This window comes from Anomaloglossus baeobatrachus, chromosome 6 (genome assembly GCF_048569485.1).
Source record: "Anomaloglossus baeobatrachus isolate aAnoBae1 chromosome 6, aAnoBae1.hap1, whole genome shotgun sequence".
NCBI classification, from domain to species: Eukaryota; Metazoa; Chordata; class Amphibia; order Anura; family Aromobatidae; genus Anomaloglossus; species Anomaloglossus baeobatrachus.
This window is the reverse complement of record NC_134358.1, coordinates 74,058,121-74,078,344: the sequence shown is the minus strand read 5'-3', so window position 1 is coordinate 74,078,344 and position 20,224 is coordinate 74,058,121. Positions and strand designations below refer to the sequence as shown.

The 20,224-nt window shown below is 50.4% G+C and overlaps 1 protein-coding gene across 1 annotated transcript in view; it reads right to left on the bottom strand.

Annotated features, from left to right (window-relative positions):
* Positions 1–20,224, bottom strand: part of YWHAZ (tyrosine 3-monooxygenase/tryptophan 5-monooxygenase activation protein zeta) — a 48,757-nt gene that overhangs the window by 3,707 nt on the left and 24,826 nt on the right. Inside the window, exons 3-5 of the mRNA XM_075353035.1 lie at positions 12,242–12,365; positions 1,488–1,651; positions 1,319–1,414 (exon numbers count right to left, since the gene is read on the bottom strand). Coding sequence (XP_075209150.1) covers positions 1,319–1,414; positions 1,488–1,651; positions 12,242–12,365 — 384 coding nt within the window. The remainder of the gene's footprint in view (positions 1–1,318; positions 1,415–1,487; positions 1,652–12,241; positions 12,366–20,224) is intronic.

Sequence of the window (20,224 nt, the reverse complement as noted above, 5' to 3'; positions counted from 1 at the left end):
GAGCAGTGGTTCGCATGCTCAACCTTCACTCCATTAATTCTCTATGGGCCTATAATCCAAGAGCTACTCATCAGTTACACAGAGAATGGATAAAGTAACGGTACAGGTCTCCTGATCAGTGGGCTGGACCCCCAATCGATTTGTACGTTATCAATGGATAAAGTGATAACTTCTCTTCACTGGAAAACCCCTTTGTCATAAAAAAAGCTGCGATATTTGCCCACAAGTAAAGAGTCAGACAGGCAAAAACATGTGCACCAGTCTGAAAGAATGGATAGAAATAAGTCATAATCTATTACAGCAACTGGGACCGAGTTTAGAGGAAATGCAGGATAATATACACCCACGTACTGTATTTTTATAAGACGCACCCCAAATTTAGAGAGAAAAAAAAAAAAAAAAAAATCCGGTGGTGTCTTACTTCTTACCAGGGGGAGGGAGGGGTCGGCAGCAGTAATGGAGTGGTGGGTGGAGGGGGTGGTGGTGTGTCACAGGAGGCGGGGGCGGTGGTGAAGCAGGGCGATGCTGCAGCGGGTGTCCAGGATGCTCGCCACGGGCGCTGTGAGGCAGGTGGAATATCCAGAAACTGTCGGCGGTGTGGGATTCAAAAGGGCCCGCCTTCAGCCCATTGACCTACCAGCAGACTTGAGGAAAATGGCCCCAAGAGTCGGCGCATGCACAGATTGAGCCATTGGCTCAATGACGAGCAGAGAACCTCTCTATGCACGCACCACCCCCTGGTGCCATTTTCCTTACAGCCGCTGTTAGGAGATTAATAGGCTGAAGGCGGTGCGTACACAGATGAGATTTTGAGCCGAGAGTGCAATCTGCATACACGCCCACTCCGGGCGCCATTATTTAAGGCCTGCACCGCCGACATTTTCAGGATGGCCCCTGCCTCACTGCCCGCAGCATTGCCCCTGCCTCCTGTGACCATTCTCCACCCCCTGGTAGGGTACATTCACCTTATAAAAACACACCCCGCATTTTCTTCCCAAATTGTTGGGAGGAAAAGTGCATCTTATAATCCCAAAAATACGGTATATTGTGCGGGTATTGATATTAATACTCATGACCAAATAGCAATTTCCTTTGGCTGTGCATCTACTGAAATAACAGAGAAACGTCCATCACTGGCTAGGAGGGGCGGTCGTGTGGGCCACCTCCCTGGTATAGGTCTCGCCTGGCCCTGCTGCCACCAGTCTCTAGAAGACCACCAGACATGGACCGGGGAATATAGGACAAGAAGGCAGTCTGCACCTGTACGTAAGAAAACTGCAGCCATTACGGTATATTACGCACACATGATGTCACTTACTGTCAAGTTGTCTCGCAGTAATTGCATTATTAATGTGCTATCTTTGTATGATTCTTCACTCAGAGTATCGAGCTCAGCAATAGCTTCATCGAAAGCCTGGAAAGAGAGGAGTATCGTCACTGCTCCGTCATAGATGCCCAGCGTAGCGCAGCCGGCTTCTCGTTCTTACCGTTTTTGCCAGAGAACAGGCTTTTTCTGGGGAGTTTAGGATCTCGTAGAAGAAGACGGAGAAGTTCAGAGCCAGGCCGAGTCTGATGGGATGTGTGGGTTGCATCTCCATTTTGCTGATGTCAAAGGCGTCTTGATAGGCCTGCTGGGACTGCTCCACGATCGCTGGAAGAGAAGGACAGCCGGTGACAAGCTGGACACAACCTCCCCACGTCAGCAGTCAAGGCTCAAAAAGGAGAAGGATTAGTCTGTAGAAATCAGACTTCTCGATACACTCCAGGGTTACAGTCTGTGTGGTCCTATTGTACAATATACTGACCTCATGTTACAACAGATTAGCGTTGCTTTGATATAGACCAGACCTGGGCAAGGGGTGGCTCGCGGGCCACATCCGGCCCGCTTACTGTCTGTGACCGGCCCGCCCATTAGATCAGAGTTGGAGACGTGGTGCCGCTTCTCCTGCCGGGCGGGAACTTTTCAAATGACACACGCGTGCCGTACTGACGACATCGGGACGTGTGTCACAGAGAACGCTGCCGGGCAGGAACAAAGGACAGATTCCTGCGTTCCGCTGCTACATGCGAAGTTCTCATGCAGCCCATGGGAAATGTAATTGCCCACCCCTGATATAGACCATTAGGACAATATTTGTTGCATCCTGAGTGATTGGCAGCCCAGGGGTCCTTTCTATGGCTGACTTAAGAAGGGAATTTTGTTACTTACCGTAAATTCCTTTTCTTCTAGCTCTTATTGGGAGACCCAGACGATTGGGGTATAGCTACTGCCCTCTGGAGGCCACACAAAGCACTACATTAAAAGTGCAAGGCCCCTCCCCCTCTGGCTATACCCCCCCCGTGATATCACGGGTTCTCCAGTTTTAGTGCCAAAGCAAGAAGGAGGAAGCCAATAACTGGTTTAAACAAATTAACTCCGAATAACATCGGAGAACTGAAAAACCGTTCAACATGAACAACATGTGTACCCGCAAACAACAAACAAACATCCCGAAGGACAACAGGGCGGGTGCTGGGTCTCCCAATAAGAGCTAGAAGAAAAGGAATTTACGGTAAGTAACAAAATTCCCTTCTTCTTCAGCGCTCTATTGGGAGACCCAGACGATTGGGACGTCCAAAAGCTGTCCCTGGGTGGGTAAATAAATACCTCATGTTAGAGCTGCAAAACAGCCCTCCCCTACGGGGGTGTCACTGCCGCCTGCAGGACTCTTCTACCTAAGCTGGCATCCGCCGAAGCATAGGTATGCACCTGATAATGCTTGGTGAAAGTGTGCAGACTGGACCAGGTAGCTGCCTGGCACACCTGTTGAGCCGAAGCCTGGTGACGTAATGCCCAGGACGCACCCACGGCTCTGGTTGAGTGGGCTTTTAGCCCTGAAGGAACCGGAAGCCCCGCAGAACGGTAGGCCTCTAGAATTGGTTCTTTGATCCATCGAGCCAGGGTGGCTTTAGAAGCCTGCAACCCCTTGCGCGGACCAGCGACAAGGACGAAAAGTGCATCGGCACGGCGTATGGGCGCCGTGCGGGAAATGTAGATTCTGAGTGCTCTCACCAGATCTAGCAAACGTAAGTCCTTTTCATACCGGTGAACCGGATGAGGGCAAAAAGAAGGCAAGGAAATATCCTGATTAAGATGAAAAGAGGATACGACCTTAGGAAGAAACTCCGGAATGGGGCGCAGCACAACCTTGTCCTGGTGGAACACCAGGAAGGGAGCCTTGGATGACAGAGCTGCCAGCTCAGACACTCGCCGAAGCGATGTGATCGCAACAAGAAACGCCACTTTCTGCGACAGCCGAGAAAAGGAAACTTCCTTCAGAGGCTCGAAGGGCGGCTTCTGGAGAGCAACTAGTACCCTGTTCAGATCCCATGGATCTAACGGTCGCTTGTACGGGGGCACAATATGACAGACCCCCTGCAGGAACGTGCGCACCTTAGACAGACGTGCTAGACGCTTCTGAAAAAACACGGATAGTGCCGAAACTTGCCCTTTAAGGGAGCTGAGCGACAAGCCCTTTTCTAACCCCGATTGCAGGAAGGAAAGAAACTTGGGTAATGCAAATGGCCAGGGAGACACTCCCTGAGCCGAGCACCAGGATAAGAAAATCTTCCACGTTCTGTGGTAGATCTTAGCAGAATTCGACTTTCTAGCTTGTCTCATTGTGGCAACCACTCCTTGAGATAATCCTGCAGATGCTAGGATCCAGGACTCAATGGCCACACAGTCAGGTTCAGGGCCGCAGAATTCTGATGGAAAAACGGCCCTTGGGACAGTAAGTCTGGTCGGTCTGGCAGTGACCACGGTCGACCGATCGTGAGATGCCACAGATCCGGATACCACGACCTCCTCGGCCAGTTTGGAGCGACGAGTATGATGCGGCTGCACTCGGATCTGATCTTGCGTAGCACTCTGGGCAAGAGCGCCAGAGGCGGAAACACGTAAGGGAGCTGAAACTGCGACCAATCTTGAACCAAGGCGTCTGCCGCCAGAGCTCTTTGATCGCGCGACCTCGCCATGAATGCCGGGACCTTGTTGTTGTGCCGGGATGCCATTAGGTCGACGTCCGGCACTCCCCAGCGGCGACAGATTTCCTGAAACACGTCCGGGTGAAGGGACCATTCCCCTGCGTCCATGCCCTGGCGACTGAGGAAGTCTGCTTCCCAGTTTTCTACGCCTGGGATGTGAACCGCGGATATGGTGGATGCTCTGTCCTCCACCCACATTAGAATGCGCCGGACTTCTTGGAAGGCTTGCCGACTGCGCGTCCCTCCTTGGTGGTTGATGTATGCCACCGCTGTGGAGTTGTCCGATTGGATTCGGATCTGCTTTCCTTCCAGCCACTGCTGGAAGGCTAGTAGGGCAAGATACACTGCTCTGATTTCCAGAACATTGATCTGAAGGGTGGACTCCTGCGGAGTCCACGTCCCCTGAGCCCTGTGGTGGAGAAACACTGCTCCCCACCCCGACAGACTCGCATCTGTCGTGACTACTGCCCAGGATGGGGGCAGGAAGGATCTTCCCTGAGATAATGAGGTGGGAAGGAGCCACCATTGTAGAGAGTCCTTGGCCGTCTGGGAAAGCGAGACTTTCCTGTCCAGGGACGTTGACTTCCCGTCCCATTGGCGGAGAATGTCCCATTGAAGTGGGCGCAGATGAAACTGCGCAAAGGGAACTGCTTCCATGGCTGCCACCATCTTCCCTAGGAAATGCATGAGGCGCCGCAAGGGATGCAACTGGCCCTGCAGGAGAGATTGCACCCCTGTCTGTAATGACCGCTGCTTGTTCAGCGGCAGCTTCACTATCGCTGCTAGAGTATGAAACTCCATGCCAAGATACGTTAGTGACTGAGTCGGTGATAGGATCGACTTTGGAAAGTTGATGATCCATCCGAAAGACTGTAGAGTCTCCAGCGTAGCATTCAGGCTGTGCTGACATGCCTCCTGAGAGGGAGCTTTGACCAATAAGTCGTCTAGGTAAGGGATCACCGAGTGTCCCTGAGAGTGCAAGACTGCTACCACCGCCGCCATGACCTTGGTGAAGACCCGTGGGGCTGTCGCCAGACCAAATGGAAGAGCTACGAACTGAAAATGGTCGTCTCCTATCACAAAACGTAGAAAACGTTGATGTTCTGTAGCAATTGGCACGTGGAGATAAGCATCTTTGATGTCTATTGAGGCAAGGAAGTCTCCTCTGGACATTGAGGCAATGACAGAGCGGAGGGTTTCCATCCGGAACCTCCTGGCGTGCACATGTTTGTTGAGCCGTTTTAGGTCCAGAACAGGACGGAACGAGCCGTCCTTTTTTGGAACCACAAAGAGATTGGAGTAAAACCCTTGCCCTTGTTCCTGAGGAGGGACTGGGATCACCACTCCTTCCGCTTTTAGGGAATCCACCGCCTGCAGCAGAGCATCTGCTCGGTCTGGATGTGGGGAGGTTCTGAAGAACCGAGCTGGAGGACGAGAATTGAACTCGATTCTGTACCCGCGAGACAAGATGTCCGTCACCCACCGGTCTTTGACCTGTGACATCCAAATGCCGGAAAAGCGGGAGAGCCTGCCCCCGACCGGCGATGCGGAGGGGGGGGGCTGGAAGTCATGAGGTAGCCGCTTTGGAAGCGGTACCTCCATTTGCTTTCTTGGGGCGTGTGTGAGTCCGCCACGAATCTGAGTTTCTTTGCGTCCTCTGAGTCCCTTTGGACGAGGTAAATGGAGTCTTGCCCGAACCTCGAAAGGACTGAAACCTCTGCTGCCACTTTTTCTGCTGAGGTTTGGATGTTCTGGGTTGTGGTAAAGAGGAGTCTTTACCCTTGGACTGCTTAATGATGTCAGCCAATGGCTCGCCAAACAGTCTATCTCTAGACAAAGGCAAACTGGTTAAACATTTTTTGGAACCAGCATCTGCTTTCCAGTCCTTTAACCACAAGGCTCTGCGCAAAACTACCGAATTGGCGGACGCCATTGAGGTGCGACTGGTAGATTCTAGGACCGCATTGATAGCGTAAGACGCAAACGCCGACATCTGCGTGGTAAGGTGCGCCACTTGCGGCACTGCTGGATGCATGATAGCATCCACTTTTGCTAAGCCAGCTGAAATAGCCTGGAGTGCCCATACGGCTGCGAATGCCGGAGCAAACGACGCGCCGATAGCTTCATAGACAGATTTTAACCAAAGGTCCATCTGTCTGTCATTGGCATCTTTAAGTGAAGCGCCATCCTCCACTGCAACTATGGATCTAGCTGCAAGTTTGGAAATCGGGGGGTCTACCTTTGGACACTGTGTCCAGCGCTTGACCACCTCAGGGGGGAAAGGGAAACACGTATCTTTAGATCGTTTAGAGAAACGCCTTTCTGGGTGAGCGTCGTGCTTCTGGATTGATTCTCTGAAGTCAGAGTGATCTAACAAAGCACTCAATTTACGCTTGGGATAAAGGAAACGAAACTTCTCCTGCTCCGCAGCCGCCTCTTCTGCTGAAGGGGCTGGGGGAGAAATATCCAACAGCCTATTGATGGCTGAGATAAGGTCGTTTACCATGGCATCCCCATCCGGGGTATCCAGGTTGAGAGGGGTTCCAGGAGTGGATTCCTGATCACTCTCATCAGACACATCACAGGGAGACTGATTGCGCTGAGACCCTGAGCAGTGTGAAGACGTCGAGGGTCTTTCCCAGCGAGCTCGCTTAGGGTGGCTGGGGCCATCATCTGAGTCATAATCCTCGGCCTGTGAAGCCGGGGACCCCCCTGTGGGCTGGATACATTCCAAGTAAGGGGGACCTGAGGACAGAGGCCTCGCCGTGCCCAGAGACTGAGCCCCATGCATAGATTGCAAGGTTTCAAGGATTTTTGCCATAGACACAGACATATTATCTGCAAAAACTGCAAAGTCTGTCCCTGTCACCGGGGCAGAACCTACAAGCGTCTCAGCCTGGGTCGCTACCTCTCCTGACTCCGGCTGGCGAAGCAGCACCGGGTCGGAGCATTGCACACAATGGGGGTCATCGGAGCCTGCTGGTAGATTAGCCCCACATGCAGCACACGCAGTATACACAGCCCTTTTTGCCTTGGCCGCCTTGCGTTTTGAGGATGACATGTTGCTGCTTCCACAGAGCGATCTGGGATATGCAGCCAGAAGCGACCTCACAGTGCAAGAAATACAATATCTATATATCTGTACACAGTACACTGATACACAGTGAGGCACTAGAGGGACCAGCACAGAAAAATCGCTTACCGCCCGCTTAAAAAAGCGGGTGTGTGGTCGCCAGATAGCCCCTAGTCCAGGTCTCCCAGAGCCTTGCGTCCTTCCTCCAGCCAGGCATGCATGTAATGGCTGCCGGCGTCTCGAGAGAGGAAGGGGGGCGGGCCCTGGGCGTTCCTGGCCAAGAGCGGGAAGCCTGCTTCCCTCTGTGCCAAGTGAGAGGGCTGGAGCATGTAAATCAGGCTCCAGCCCTCGTCGCTGCTAGCGAACAGCGTCTCTCCCCTACCCTGATTGACAGGGTGGGGGCGGGAACGAATCGGAGTTGCCGGCGTCCTAGGCCCAAAAAGCCGGGGACTAAATTTATAACCGCCGCCGCCGTAAAAGCGCGGACGGCGGATCCCCGGCGCACCACAAGTCACAGCAGCGCCGCCCGGTCCAGAGGGGGTCGGCGCTGCGTTCCCATACACAAAAAAGTCCCCCAGTAATCTGTTGGGACACCAACTCCACGTTGCGGTCCCCGGCGCACTACAACACCCAGCCAGCCCGGAGTGTGTCTGTGCCTGCCGGGGACACAGAGTACCTGTATGATGCAGGGCCTGTCCCTGATCGTACTCCTGCTCCGAATCCATCAGGTTCTAATGGGTCTGTGGATGGAGCCCGGCGTCAGAGCTGAGAGGCCGGCAGGATCCCACTTCCACAGAGCCCTACCAGGGGATGTGGAAGGAAAACAGCATGTCAGGCTCCAGCCCTGTACCAGCAATAGGTACCTCAACCTTACAACACCATCCAGGGGTGAGAAGGGAGCATGCTGGGGACACTATATGTGTCCTCTTTTCTTCCATCCGAAATAGTCAGCAGCTACTGCTGACTAAAATCTGTGGAGCTATGCATGGAATGTCTGACCTCCTTCGCACACAAAGCTAAAACTGGAGAACCCGTGATATCACGGGGGGGGGTATAGCCAGAGGGGGAGGGGCCTTGCACTTTTAATGTAGTGCTTTGTGTGGCCTCCAGAGGGCAGTAGCTATACCCCAATCGTCTGGGTCTCCCAATAGAGCGCTGAAGAAAAGGGGTGTTCTCAAGTTTTGAAGTTGTTGCTTAAGATAGGGGGGGGATTGGTGGGGGGTCAGACCAGTGGGACTGGGTGATGACAGCGGTGATTGATCATGGGCCCCGCCGCTGCACTCATTCATGGTGATCTTGGCTCGCTCCAGCAGGCCTATTAATGAATGCATTGGATCAACCACTGCTCCATTCATGCACGGCTCCTCAAAGCCCCGGATCTCGGGATCAGTTGAGTCCGAGCAGATGGACACCCAGCAATAAGGAAGCTATCCCCTATTCCAGGGGTCCCCAACCTGTGGCTCGTGGGGCCATGATTTGTGGCTCATAGCAGTCTGCCAGCTTGTTGCATTAGCACCATGTCTAGCAAACAGCTATGGAGAGAAGGTCTCCAGAGGGCGACTTCTGTGAGAAGCCCTAAAACAGAAGAGCAGATGTGGATGCCCATATACCGGCCTTGGGGTTTAATGCTACCAGTCAGAGAAGCTGGATGTGATAATGTGGTGGGAACACTTGATGCCAGGATACTGAATGGGGAACATTGTGAGAACCCCTGGATCTCCATGGAATACCTTTGGCTGTTTATTGTACCAGTAAGGCCGGGGCCACACGGGGACTACTGTGATCCTCACATGACACTGCTCACACTGGCAGCCCAGCAGGAGCCGAGTGTCATGCGAGTGTCACTGTGACTGCGGTCTGATCATGTGATTGTACCTCAGCTGCAGGGGTCAGGCCAGCTCTGCGGAGGAGAGAGGGATTTATCTCCCTCTCTTCTCTGTTGCCGGCTATTGCCATTCTTGCCCTGCACTCGCGGTACACCGGTGTACTGTGAGTGCAGTGCGATTTTTCTCTCGCCCCATAGACTTGAATGGGTGCGATTAGGGCTGAGAAAATAAATCGCTCATGGGTGCTGGCACATAGACTAATATTGGTCCGAGTGGAATGCGATGTTTTATCACATTCCACTCGCTCCGATTTTCATGCCGTGTGGCTTAGGCCTAATGGGGACTCTGGATGTCACTATTTGGGGCCGGGGGCTGTATGTGGCTCTCAAGATCAGAAAGGTTGGGTAAGCCTGCCCTATACTAAGATTAGATGACCTCTACCACACTTGAGACTACCCCTTTAATAGGAGTCCACTAGTGACCCCATTTCATCATGTTGTAGTCTCTCTAAATCTGAGATCAAGGGGTGAAAAGGAAACTGAGTGTCCTCAACTCCTGATGGGCAGCAGGGAACCTGCTCTCAGACTGCACCCGCTCCAGGGCGATGCGGGACACCTGTATATATTTTACATCACCCTAAAAGACACAGGCACTGAAGAATAAAGCCCCTTTTGACCACCAGAAAAAACACATACTACCAGTAGTTCAGTGGTTAAATCCTGTGGCTGTTTTGGTTTTCTAATGCCAGAAACATCGGCTGGTAAAGATAAAACACACATATGGGGACAATACATTAGAAGGACTGGAAAAGGAAAAAGACAGGAAAATGTACTTCCTGCGAGTCTCATTGTGCACTATGGATGTACCGTGCCTGTGCGGGCAGCATCCTGTCACAGGGCCACTGGGGGCCGACGTCTGTCTGTAGAGCGGCCCGCTCAGATGTATTGGGTCACATAGACTGAGCGCATCTTCATCAGAAAACCCCATTATCCGCCCAAGCCAGCAGTGTTATATCCACAGGGAGTTACGTTCCCTTTAACTGGTCAAGTTGAAAATGGCACCTGACGTGCGGGCAGGATGATATAGAGCAGATTAATATACATTTTGGTTCTAAAAGCTTGCTTCATTAAAATCCCCGGTGTTTGTATGCGTACTAGTCCATTGGGTAGTCCTACTTTGTCATTGTGCATGCTCTATCTGCATGCACAGCCAATCACCAAGTAGGACCGCCTACTGGACTCCTGCATACAAGCACCAGGGATTTCAATGAATAAAAGTCAATTTATGCTGAATCTTTTCTGACAAACCCCATATATCCTTCTGCTCTATAAGACGCTGGCCACAGAGCAGGCTGCATATACAATGTAACAGGTGCTTATTAAGGAAGGGCCTATTTTATACCTTAAGTTCAGAAGAATGGCAGCTAGGGCAAAGCGATAACTTATTCAGGTCAGTTTTCACATAAGACATAGCATGTTCAATACCCTATTAAAGCACTCATACTCCCCCCTTGATTAGGGACTCCCTATGGTCCAGATTGGATAGCCCATAAAGAAAATCTGCCCCCTACTTTATGCTGCTCTCAGATCCGGCCCCTAACCCCAGCGCTGAGTCAATTAACAGATACCTTGCTACATTGGTCACAATCAGCCACAGCGGAGGACGAGTTCTGTTTTAGGTGCCCTCAGATTCCTGAGATTTTGGCTACCGCTGTTGCAAATCACTGGAAATCTAAACATTGATGAAAAAAGGCCCATACGGAATACAAAGCGATGCCACCTGCAGTATATTAGCATTCTATATAGTTACTTAGGTTAAAAAAAAAGCCCTCGGTCCATCTAGTTCCCCCTTCCTCCACCAGTTCTACATTTGGTCACAAAGTCATTTATAACCAGCAATGTTGTGTGTAGTGAGGAAATCATCCAGCCCTTTATTAAAAGCTGTTATAGTATCACCATTACTACCTCTTGTGGTCGGCATTCCACAGTCTGACTGCTCTAACTGTAAAGAACCCTTTCCTATTTAGCTGTCGGCATCGCTGTTCTTCCCCTCGCAGTGAGTGCCCCCTGGTCCTTAGTATTGTCTTTGGAAGGAATAAGTCATGTGCCAGTCCTTTATATTGGTCACACATGTATTTATACATATAAATGAGATCTCCTCTGAGACGTCTTTTTTCTAAGCTAAACATATCTAACTTTTCCAACCTCTCATCATACGGGCGGCCTCCATTCCTTGTAAGTCTAGTTGCCCGCCTTTGAACTAAGTTCTGAATGTCCTTTTTAAAATGTGGAGCCCAAAACTGGATCCCATATTCCAGATGTGGCCTTACAAGTGATTTATAGAGGGGTAACAATACGTTGGGATCACGGGATCTAATCTCTCTTTTTATACACCCTAGAATCTTGTTTGCTTTAGCAGCTGCTGCCTGACATTGAGTGCTGCGGCTCAGCTTATTTGTAATGAGAATACCCAAGTCCTTCTCCTGTTCTGTAGTCCCTAGATTACTTCCATTTAATGTAAGCACGGATCGGAACGATTAGATGTGTGGCTGCCCCTATTGCCAGCTTTCTGCTCATACACAGTATAGGGAAGAAACTATTAATCATCTGCTCATAAATATCAGGACTGCAGTAAGTGAGACTGTATGACCAGTACTGGGCGACAACTGCACAGCAATCCGGATGTCACTGCTTCCCACAGACAGAGCACCACAGCCAATGATGGGTTCGGCAGCTCCCCGCCCCGGCCGCTGGTCTCCTGCATGTGCAGACAGCTATTCCCTTAGCCTGGACAGTAAAAGGTCTTCGGCTGCTTTCACAGATCCGGTTTTAGCAGTGCGGCTCAATCCGGCTGTGAAACCTATGCAACGGACGCGGCGAAAACACCGCATCCTTTGTATACGTTTTTTACATGCGGCCTGTCCGGTTTTTGCCGCTTGCGGCAGGCTACTGAACATGCGCAGTGGCAAAAACCGCATGCGGTGCCGCATTTGGCGTCCATAGGCATGCATAGGAAAAAGCGCCGCATCGGCCGGATGCGTTTTTTTTTGCCGCACAAAAAAAACGTGCCAGGCAACATTCCATCCGGCCGCCGCATCGGCTAAATCTGCCACATGCGGCAAAAACTGGACGGAACGCAAGCCCATGCGGCACTAATGTTAGTCTATGCAAAAAAAAAAAAAAAAGTTTTTTTATGCAAAGTGCCGGATTGTGCCACACAGGAAAAACCGGAGGTGTGAAAGCGCGTGCTGGTGTGTCCCAGCCATACACACGTCTGCAGATATTAACCTATAGAAATAGAAAGAAGCAGTCCTTACTCTTCTTGTCGTCTCCGCTAGCTACTTCAGCCAGGTAACGGTAATAGTCTCCCTTCATTTTCAAGTAGAAAACTTTGCTTTCGGCTTGTGACGCGTTTGGGACCAGGTGCTTGTCCAGAAGGCTCTGAAAGGAAAATCAGAAAACAGACAGCTCAATAATAAGTGGTTATTATCCGCCTCCTGCGTAAGGAGCGCTGCAAAAACACTTACAATAAAACATTTCTACTTCGTTCTCGATGGTTATTAAAAATATCAAAATGTGTTTACTTTATAGAAAGTAACGTATGTATGCTACATGGAAGCGCATGACAGGCCGGATGTGATAAATGTGATCACCACTAGGAGGAGCAGTTTTTTTTCTTTACTCCAGGATTCTGCTCCATAAACGCCACGGCGTCGCTCCCGTCACATCCGTCGGATGTCACAACACTTTATGACAGGGGCGCACAACCTTTTTGGGTCCAAGGGCCACGTTGTCAGAAGCAATTCCAAGGGCCACAATAAAACCTAAAGCGGGATGATTTAGCTTAAAATAGGTCATTAAAAAGGAACCTGTCAGGTGCAATATGCACTAGAGCCATGAGCAGTTCTGGGTGTATATTGCTAATCCCTGCTGAACCGTCCCTGCATATAGTAGCATAAAAGGATCTTTACAAACAGTATTTCAAAAGATCTTTTATCCTATGCTAATGAGTGCAGGGACTAGTCCCAAGGGCATTATATCCCCCAGTAACCGTCCTCTTAGGCCTCTCTCACACATCAGTTTTTTCCCCATCAGTTACAGACGGATTTTGAGAAAAAAAAAAAAAAACGTATCCAGCGACTGACGCTGCTGGATCTGTTTGTTCTCATAGACTTGTATTAGCGACGGATGGCCTCAGGTATCATCCGTCGTTCAACAGATCTGTCCAAAATTGTTTGTGCGCCGGACAGACAAAGTAAGTTTTTTTTTTCTCTACGTCAACATAAAAAAAAAAAAAAAAAAAAAAAAAAGGGACAGCAAAGGATCCGTCACCGTCTGTCAGAATGGAAGCCTATGTGCGCAGGATGCGTCGTAATCCGTCAAATGACGGAATCCTGCAACGGATTCCTTTTTTTTTTTAAACTGAGCATGCTCCAATTATTTAGTATCCGCTAGTTGGATCTGTCGAAAACGGATCTGTCGCATCAGTTTTTCCACAATCTGCGACGGATCTGTTGAACCAACGGATTGTGACCGACGGCAAAAAACTGGTATGTGAAAGGGGCCTTAGCACGCCCACAGGGGTGTACCAACTTGCTATTCACCAGCGGTGCAGTGCGTACTTGTGTTCCCGCTTCTGAATGCCAGGCACTTCCGGTCATGTGCACTAGACCTCTCTGAAGCTGGGACGCGTACACCCAACTTCATACTGCACATGACTGGAAGTGCCCGGCATTCAGAAGCATGAACACAAGTACGCACGGCACCGCTGGTCATGCTGCATTGAGTAGCAGGTTAGTACGCCCCTGTGGGCGTACTAACATTTCAAGACAGCGGGTAGTCGAGGGATATAACACCCTTGGGACTAATCCCCATGCTCTTTAGCATAAGAAAAGATCAAGATCTCAATCTATGCTAGTGTATACAGTGACGGTTCGGCAGGGATTAGCAATATGCACCCAGAACTGCTTGTGGTCCTGTATATTGGACCTGACAGGTTCCCTTTAAATGCGACAAATTTGACATATATGCAAGTTACAATTCCTGGGATGCCACCGATCATGAGAATGAGGAGTCACCTTCTCGCCCGTCTGCACTGGAGAAGCAGAGCCCATACAGAGCTCCTACTGTACATCATGAGGATTGCAAGACCGGGTTTCATTACTGCCAAGAAACGAGCCGCGTTCATGTCTGGCCTCCTCTACCTCATCTACTCCCTTCTGGAGCGCTACACAGGGGTCAGGAGACCCCTTCTCTGCTCATTTTAGTGGTTCCATAGTAATCTATAGGCATTTCTGTATCCGCGCCCTGTATGACACCTCTTTTCTCTGGCAATGAATATACATGTCAGAAGCCAACAGACACATTTCTATGAGCGGACGGTTGAGGGCTGCACAGAATAGCGCTGCAGGCCCGATAAATGATCAGCGAGAGGCCGAATACTGGGACAGGGAATGAGGCCATGATGCAGATCTGTGCACCCCAAACTGCAAACACAGACCTATAGCCCCTGTAGAAATCATGCCAGTAACACATTAATTTTGCAGTTACAGAAAGTCACTTAAAATCCTTTGCAAATGGAGGAGCTTCAGTGCAGCATCGGGGAACCAATGTCTTCTGATCAGTGGCCCGCACCCTCCGATCTGCATTTCTAGCACTGACCCACGTCTGACACCAGTCACTATCTCACACAGAGCATTCCCCAAAATCATTATCCCTGCTCCCGTGCATTGATATTGGAGGGGGAAGGAAGGAGCTGTGACATCACCTTCTGTTAATGGTGGCTTCTATATAAGGCTACTTTGACACTTGCGTTGAATGGCATCCGTTGCATTCCGTTGTGTGATGGATGAAACGGATGCGTTGCATATAATGGCACAACGGATGCAACGGATCGTACAAAACAGAAAGCTTAAGCTTTTACAGTTTTACCGGCAGCAGACTACTGTGAACGATCAGCTGATTGCTCTCAATAGCCAGCTGCCGGGCGCTCAGCTGATCGTTCGGCCGCCGAAAATGTGTGCTGGGGTTGGAGTCGAGCGGGCCATGGCGCTGAGGACAGGTGAGTGAGTGAGTGAGTGAGTGAGTGAGTGAGTATGTATGTATGTATGTATGTATGTATGTATGTATGTATGTATGTATGTATGTATGTATGTATGTATGTATGTATGTATGTATGTATGTATGTATGTATGTATGTATGTATGTACAGTGCCTACAAGTAGTATTCAACCCCCTGCAGATTTAGCAGGTTTACACATTCGGAATTAACTTGGCATTGTGACATTTGGACTGTAGATCAGCCTGGAAGTGTGAAATGCACTGCAGCAAAAAAGAATGTTCTTTTTTTATTTTTTTTTTTTAAATTGTGAAAAGTTTATTCAGAGGGTCATTTATTATTCAACCCCTCAATCCACAAGAATTCTGTTTGGTTCCCCTAAAGTATTAAGAAGTATTTCAGGCACAAAGAACAATGAGCTTCACATGTTTGGATTAATTATCTCTTTTTCCAGCCTTTTCTGACTAATTAAGACCCTCCCGAAACTTGTGAACAGCACTCATACTTGGTCAACATGGGAAAGACAAAGGAGCATTCCAAGGCCATCAGAGACAAGATCGTGGAGGGTCACAAGGCTGGCAAGGGGTACAAAACCCTTTCCAAGGAGTTGGGCCTACCTGTCTCCACTGTTGGGAGCATCATCCGGAAGTAGAAGGCTTATGGAACTACTGTTTGCCTTCCACGGCCTGGACAGCCTTTGAAAGTTTCCACCCGTGCCGAGGCCAGGCTTGTCCGAAGAGTCAAGGCTAACCCAAGGACAACAAGGAAGGAGCTCCGGGAAGATCTCATGGCAGTGGGGACATTAGTTTCAGTCAATACTATAAGTAACGTACTCAACCGCAATGGTCTCCGTTCCAGACAAGCCCGTAAGGTACCTTTACTTTCAAAGCGTCATGTCAAGGCTCGTCTACAGTTTGCTCATGATCACTTGGAGGACTCTGAGACAGACTGGTTCAAGGTTCTCTGGTCTGATGAGACCAAGATCGAGATCTTTGGTGCCAACCACACACGTGACGTTTGGAGACTGGATGGCACTGCATATGACCCCAAGAATACCATCCCTACAGTCAAGCATGGTGGTGGCAGCATCATGCTGTGGGGCTGTTTCTCAGCCAAGGGGCCTGGCCATCTGGTCCGCATCCATGGGAAGATGGATAGCACAGCCTACCTGGAGATTTTGGCCAAGAACCTCCGCTCCTCCATCAAGGATCTTAAGATGGGTCGTCATTTCATCTTCCAACAAGACAACGACCCAAAGCACACAGCCAAGAAAACCAAGGCCTGGTTCAAGAGGGAAAAAAATCAAGGTGTTGCAGTGGCCTAGTCAGTCTCCTGACCTTATCCCAATTGAAAACTTGTGGAAGGAGCTCAAGATTAAAGTCCACATGAGACACCCAAAGAACCTAGATAACTTGGAGAAGATCTGCATGGAGGAGTGGGCCAAGATAACTCCAGAGACCTGTGCCGGCCTGATCAGGTCTTATAAAAGACGATTATTAGCTGTAATTGCAAGCAAGGGTTATTCCACAAAATATTAAACCTAGGGGTTGAATAATAATTGACCCACACTTTTATGTTGAAAATTTATTAAAATTTAACTGAGCAACATAACTTGTTGGTTTGTAAGATTTATGCATCTGTTAATAAATCCTGCTCTTGTTTGAAATTTGCAGGCTCTAACTTATTTGCATCTTATCAAACCTGCTAAATCTGCAGGGGGTTGAAGACTACTTGTAGGCACTGTATGTATGCATGTATGTATGCATGTATGTATGCATGTATGTATGCATGTATGTATGCATGTATGTATGCATGTATGTATGCATGTATGTATGCATGTATGTATGCATGTATGTATGCATGTATGTATGTATGTATGTATGTATGTACATAGATGCGGAGTGCGGGAGGGGGCGGAGCCAAGCGGGGAAGTTTCGGGCTCCCTGCACACGTAGCGAGGGTAACGCACTTTGCTTGGTTACCCGATATTTACCTTGGTTGCGGGTGCAGGCCGCCAGAGTGAGCATGCGCAGTGAAATCCTACGGATTGCGCTGCTCAAAAGAAGGGAATTTTGTTTACTTACCGTAAATTCCTTTTCTTCTAGCTCCAATTGGGAGACCCAGACAATTGGGTGTATAGCTTCTGCCTCCGGAGGCCACACAAAGTATTACACTTTAAAAAGTGTAAAGCCCCTCCCCTTCTGCCTATACACCCCCCGTGCATCACGGGCTCCTCAGTTTTGGTGCAAAAGCAAGAAGGAGGAAAGTTATAAATTGGTTTAAAGTAAATTCAATCCGAAGGAATTTCGGAGAACTGAAACTATTCAACATGAACAACATGTGTACACAAAAAACAGCCCGAAGGGAACAGGGGCGGGTGCTGGGTCTCCCAATTGGAGCTAGAAGAAAAGGAATTTACGGTAAGTAAACAAAATTCCCCCCTTCTTTGTCGCTCCATTGGGAGACCCAGACAATTGGGACGTCCAAAAGCAGTCCCTGGGTGGGTAAAATAATACCTCATAATAGAGCCGTGAAACGGCCCTTTCCTACAGGTGGGCAACTGCCGCCTGAAGGACTTGCCTACCTAGGCTGGCATCCGCCGAAGCATAGGTATGCACCTGATAGTGTTTCGTGAAAGTGTGCAGGCTCGACCAGGTAGCCGCCTGACACACCTGCTGAGCCGTAGCCTGGTGCCGCAAAGCCCAGGACGCCCCCACGGCTCTGGTAGAATGGGCTTTCAGCCCTAAGGGAACCGGAAGCCCAGAAGATCGGTAAGCTTCAAGAATTGGTTCCTTGATCCACCGAGCCAGGGTTGACTTGGAAGCTTGTGACCCTTTACGCTGGCCAGCGACAAGGACAAAGAGTGCATCCGAGCGGCGCAGGGGCGCCGTACGGGAAATGTAGAGTCTGAGTGCTCTCACCAGATCTAACGAGTGCAAATTCTTTTCACACTGATGAACTGGATGAGGACAAAAAGAGGGTAAGGAGATATCCTGATTGAGATGAAAGGGGGATACCACCTTAGGGAGAAATTCCGGTACCGGACGCAGAACCACCTTGTCCTGGTGAAACACCAGGAAAGGGGCTTTGCATGACCGCGCCGCTAGCTCCGACACTCTCCGAAGTGATGTGACTGCCACTAGGAAGACCACTTTCTGCGACAGGCGTGAGAGAGAAATATCCCTCATTGGCTCGAAAGGTGGCTTCTGAAGAGCCATCAGCACCCTGTTCAGATTCCAGGGTTCTAACGGCCGCTTGTAAGGAGGGACTATGTGACAAACCCCCTGCAGGAACGTGCGTACCTGTGGAAGCCTGGCTAGGCGCTTCTGAAAAAACACAGAGAGCGCTGAAACTTGTCCCTTAAGGGAGCCGAGCGACAACCCTTTTTCCAATCCGGATTGAAGGAAGGAAAGAAAAATGGGCAAGGCAAATGGCCAGGGAGAAACACCCTGATCAGAGCACCAAGATAGGAATATCCTCCACGTCCTGTGGTAGATCTTGGCGGACGTTGGTTTCCTAGCCTGTCTCATAGTGGCAATGACCTCTTGAGATAACCCTGAAGACGCTAGGATCCAGGACTCAATGGCCACACAGTCAGGTTGAGGGCCGCAGAATTCAGATGGAAAAACGGCCCTTGAGACAGCAAGTCTGGTCGGTCTGGTAGTGCCCACGGTTGGCCCACCGTGAGATGCCACAGATCTGGATACCACGACCTCCTTGGCCAGTCTGGCGCGACGAGGATGGCGCGGCGGCAGTCGGACCTGATCTTGCGTAACACTCTGGGCAACAGTGCCAGAGGAGGAAACACATAAGGGAGCTGAAACTGCGACCAATCCTGAACTAAGGCGTCTGCCGCCAGAGCTCTGTGGTCTTGAGACCGTGCCATGAATGTTGGGACCTTGTTGTTGTGTCTGGACGCCATTAGGTCGACGTCCGGCGTCCCCCAGCGGCAACAGATCTCCTGAAACACGTCCAGGTGAAGGGACCATTCCCCTGCGTCCATGCCCTGGCGACTGAGAAAGTCTGCTTCCCAGTTTTCTACGCCCGGGATGTGAACTGCGGATATGGTGGAGGCTGTGGCTTCCACCCATAGTAGAATCCGCCGGACTTCCTGGAAGGCTTGCCGACTGCGTGTTCCCCCTTGGTGGTTGATGTAAGCCACCGCTGTGGAGTTGTCCGACTGAATTCGGATCTGCTTGCCTTCCAGCCACGGCTGGAACGCCTTTAGGGCAAGATACACTGCCCTTATCTCCAGAACATTGATCTGAAGGGAGGACTCTGTCGGAGTCCAGGTTCCCTGAGCCCTGTGGTGGAGAAAAACCGCTCCCCACCCTGACAGGCTCGTGTCCGTCGTGACCACAGCCCAGGATGGGGGCAGGAAGGATTTCCCCTTCGACAGAGAAGTGGGAAGAAGCCACCACTGAAGGGAAGCCTTGGCTGCCTGTGAAAGGGAGACGTTCCTGTCGAGGGACGTCGACTTCCTGTCCCATTTGCGGAGAATGTCCCATTGAAGTGGACGCAGATGAAACTGCGCAAAAGGAACTGCCTCCATTGCTGCCACCATCTTCCCTAGGAAGTGCATGAGGCGCCTCAGGGGGTGTGACTGACCTTGAAGGAGAGACTGCACCCCTGTCTGTAGTGAACGCTGTTTGTCCAGCGGAAGCTTCACGATCGCTGAGAGAGTATGAAACTCCATGCCAAGATATGTCAGTGATTGGGCCGGTGTCAGATTTGACTTTGGAAAATTGATGATCCACCCGAAACTCTGGAGAGTCTCCAAAGCAACGTCCAGGCTGCGTTGGCATGCCACTTGAGAGGGTGCCTTGACCAGCAGATCGTCTAAGTAAGGGATCACCGAGTGTCCCTGAGAGTGTAGGACTGCTACCACTGCTGCCATGACCTTGGTGAAGACCCGTGGTGCTGTCGCCAGGCCGAAAGGCAGTGCCACGAACTGAAGGTGTTCGTCCTTTATGGCGAAACGCAGGAAGCGCTGATGCTCTGGTGCAATCGGTACGTGGAGATAAGCATCTTTGATGTCGATTGATGCCAGGAAGTCTCCTTGGGACATTGAGGCGATGACGGAGCGGAGCGATTCCATCCGGAACAGCCTGGTTTTTACGTGTTTGTTGAGCAGTTTTAGGTCCAGAACAGGACGGAAGGATCCGTCCTTTTTTGGCACCACGAACAAGTTGGAGTAAAAACCGTGACCCTGTTGCTGAAAAGGCACAGGGATCACCACTCC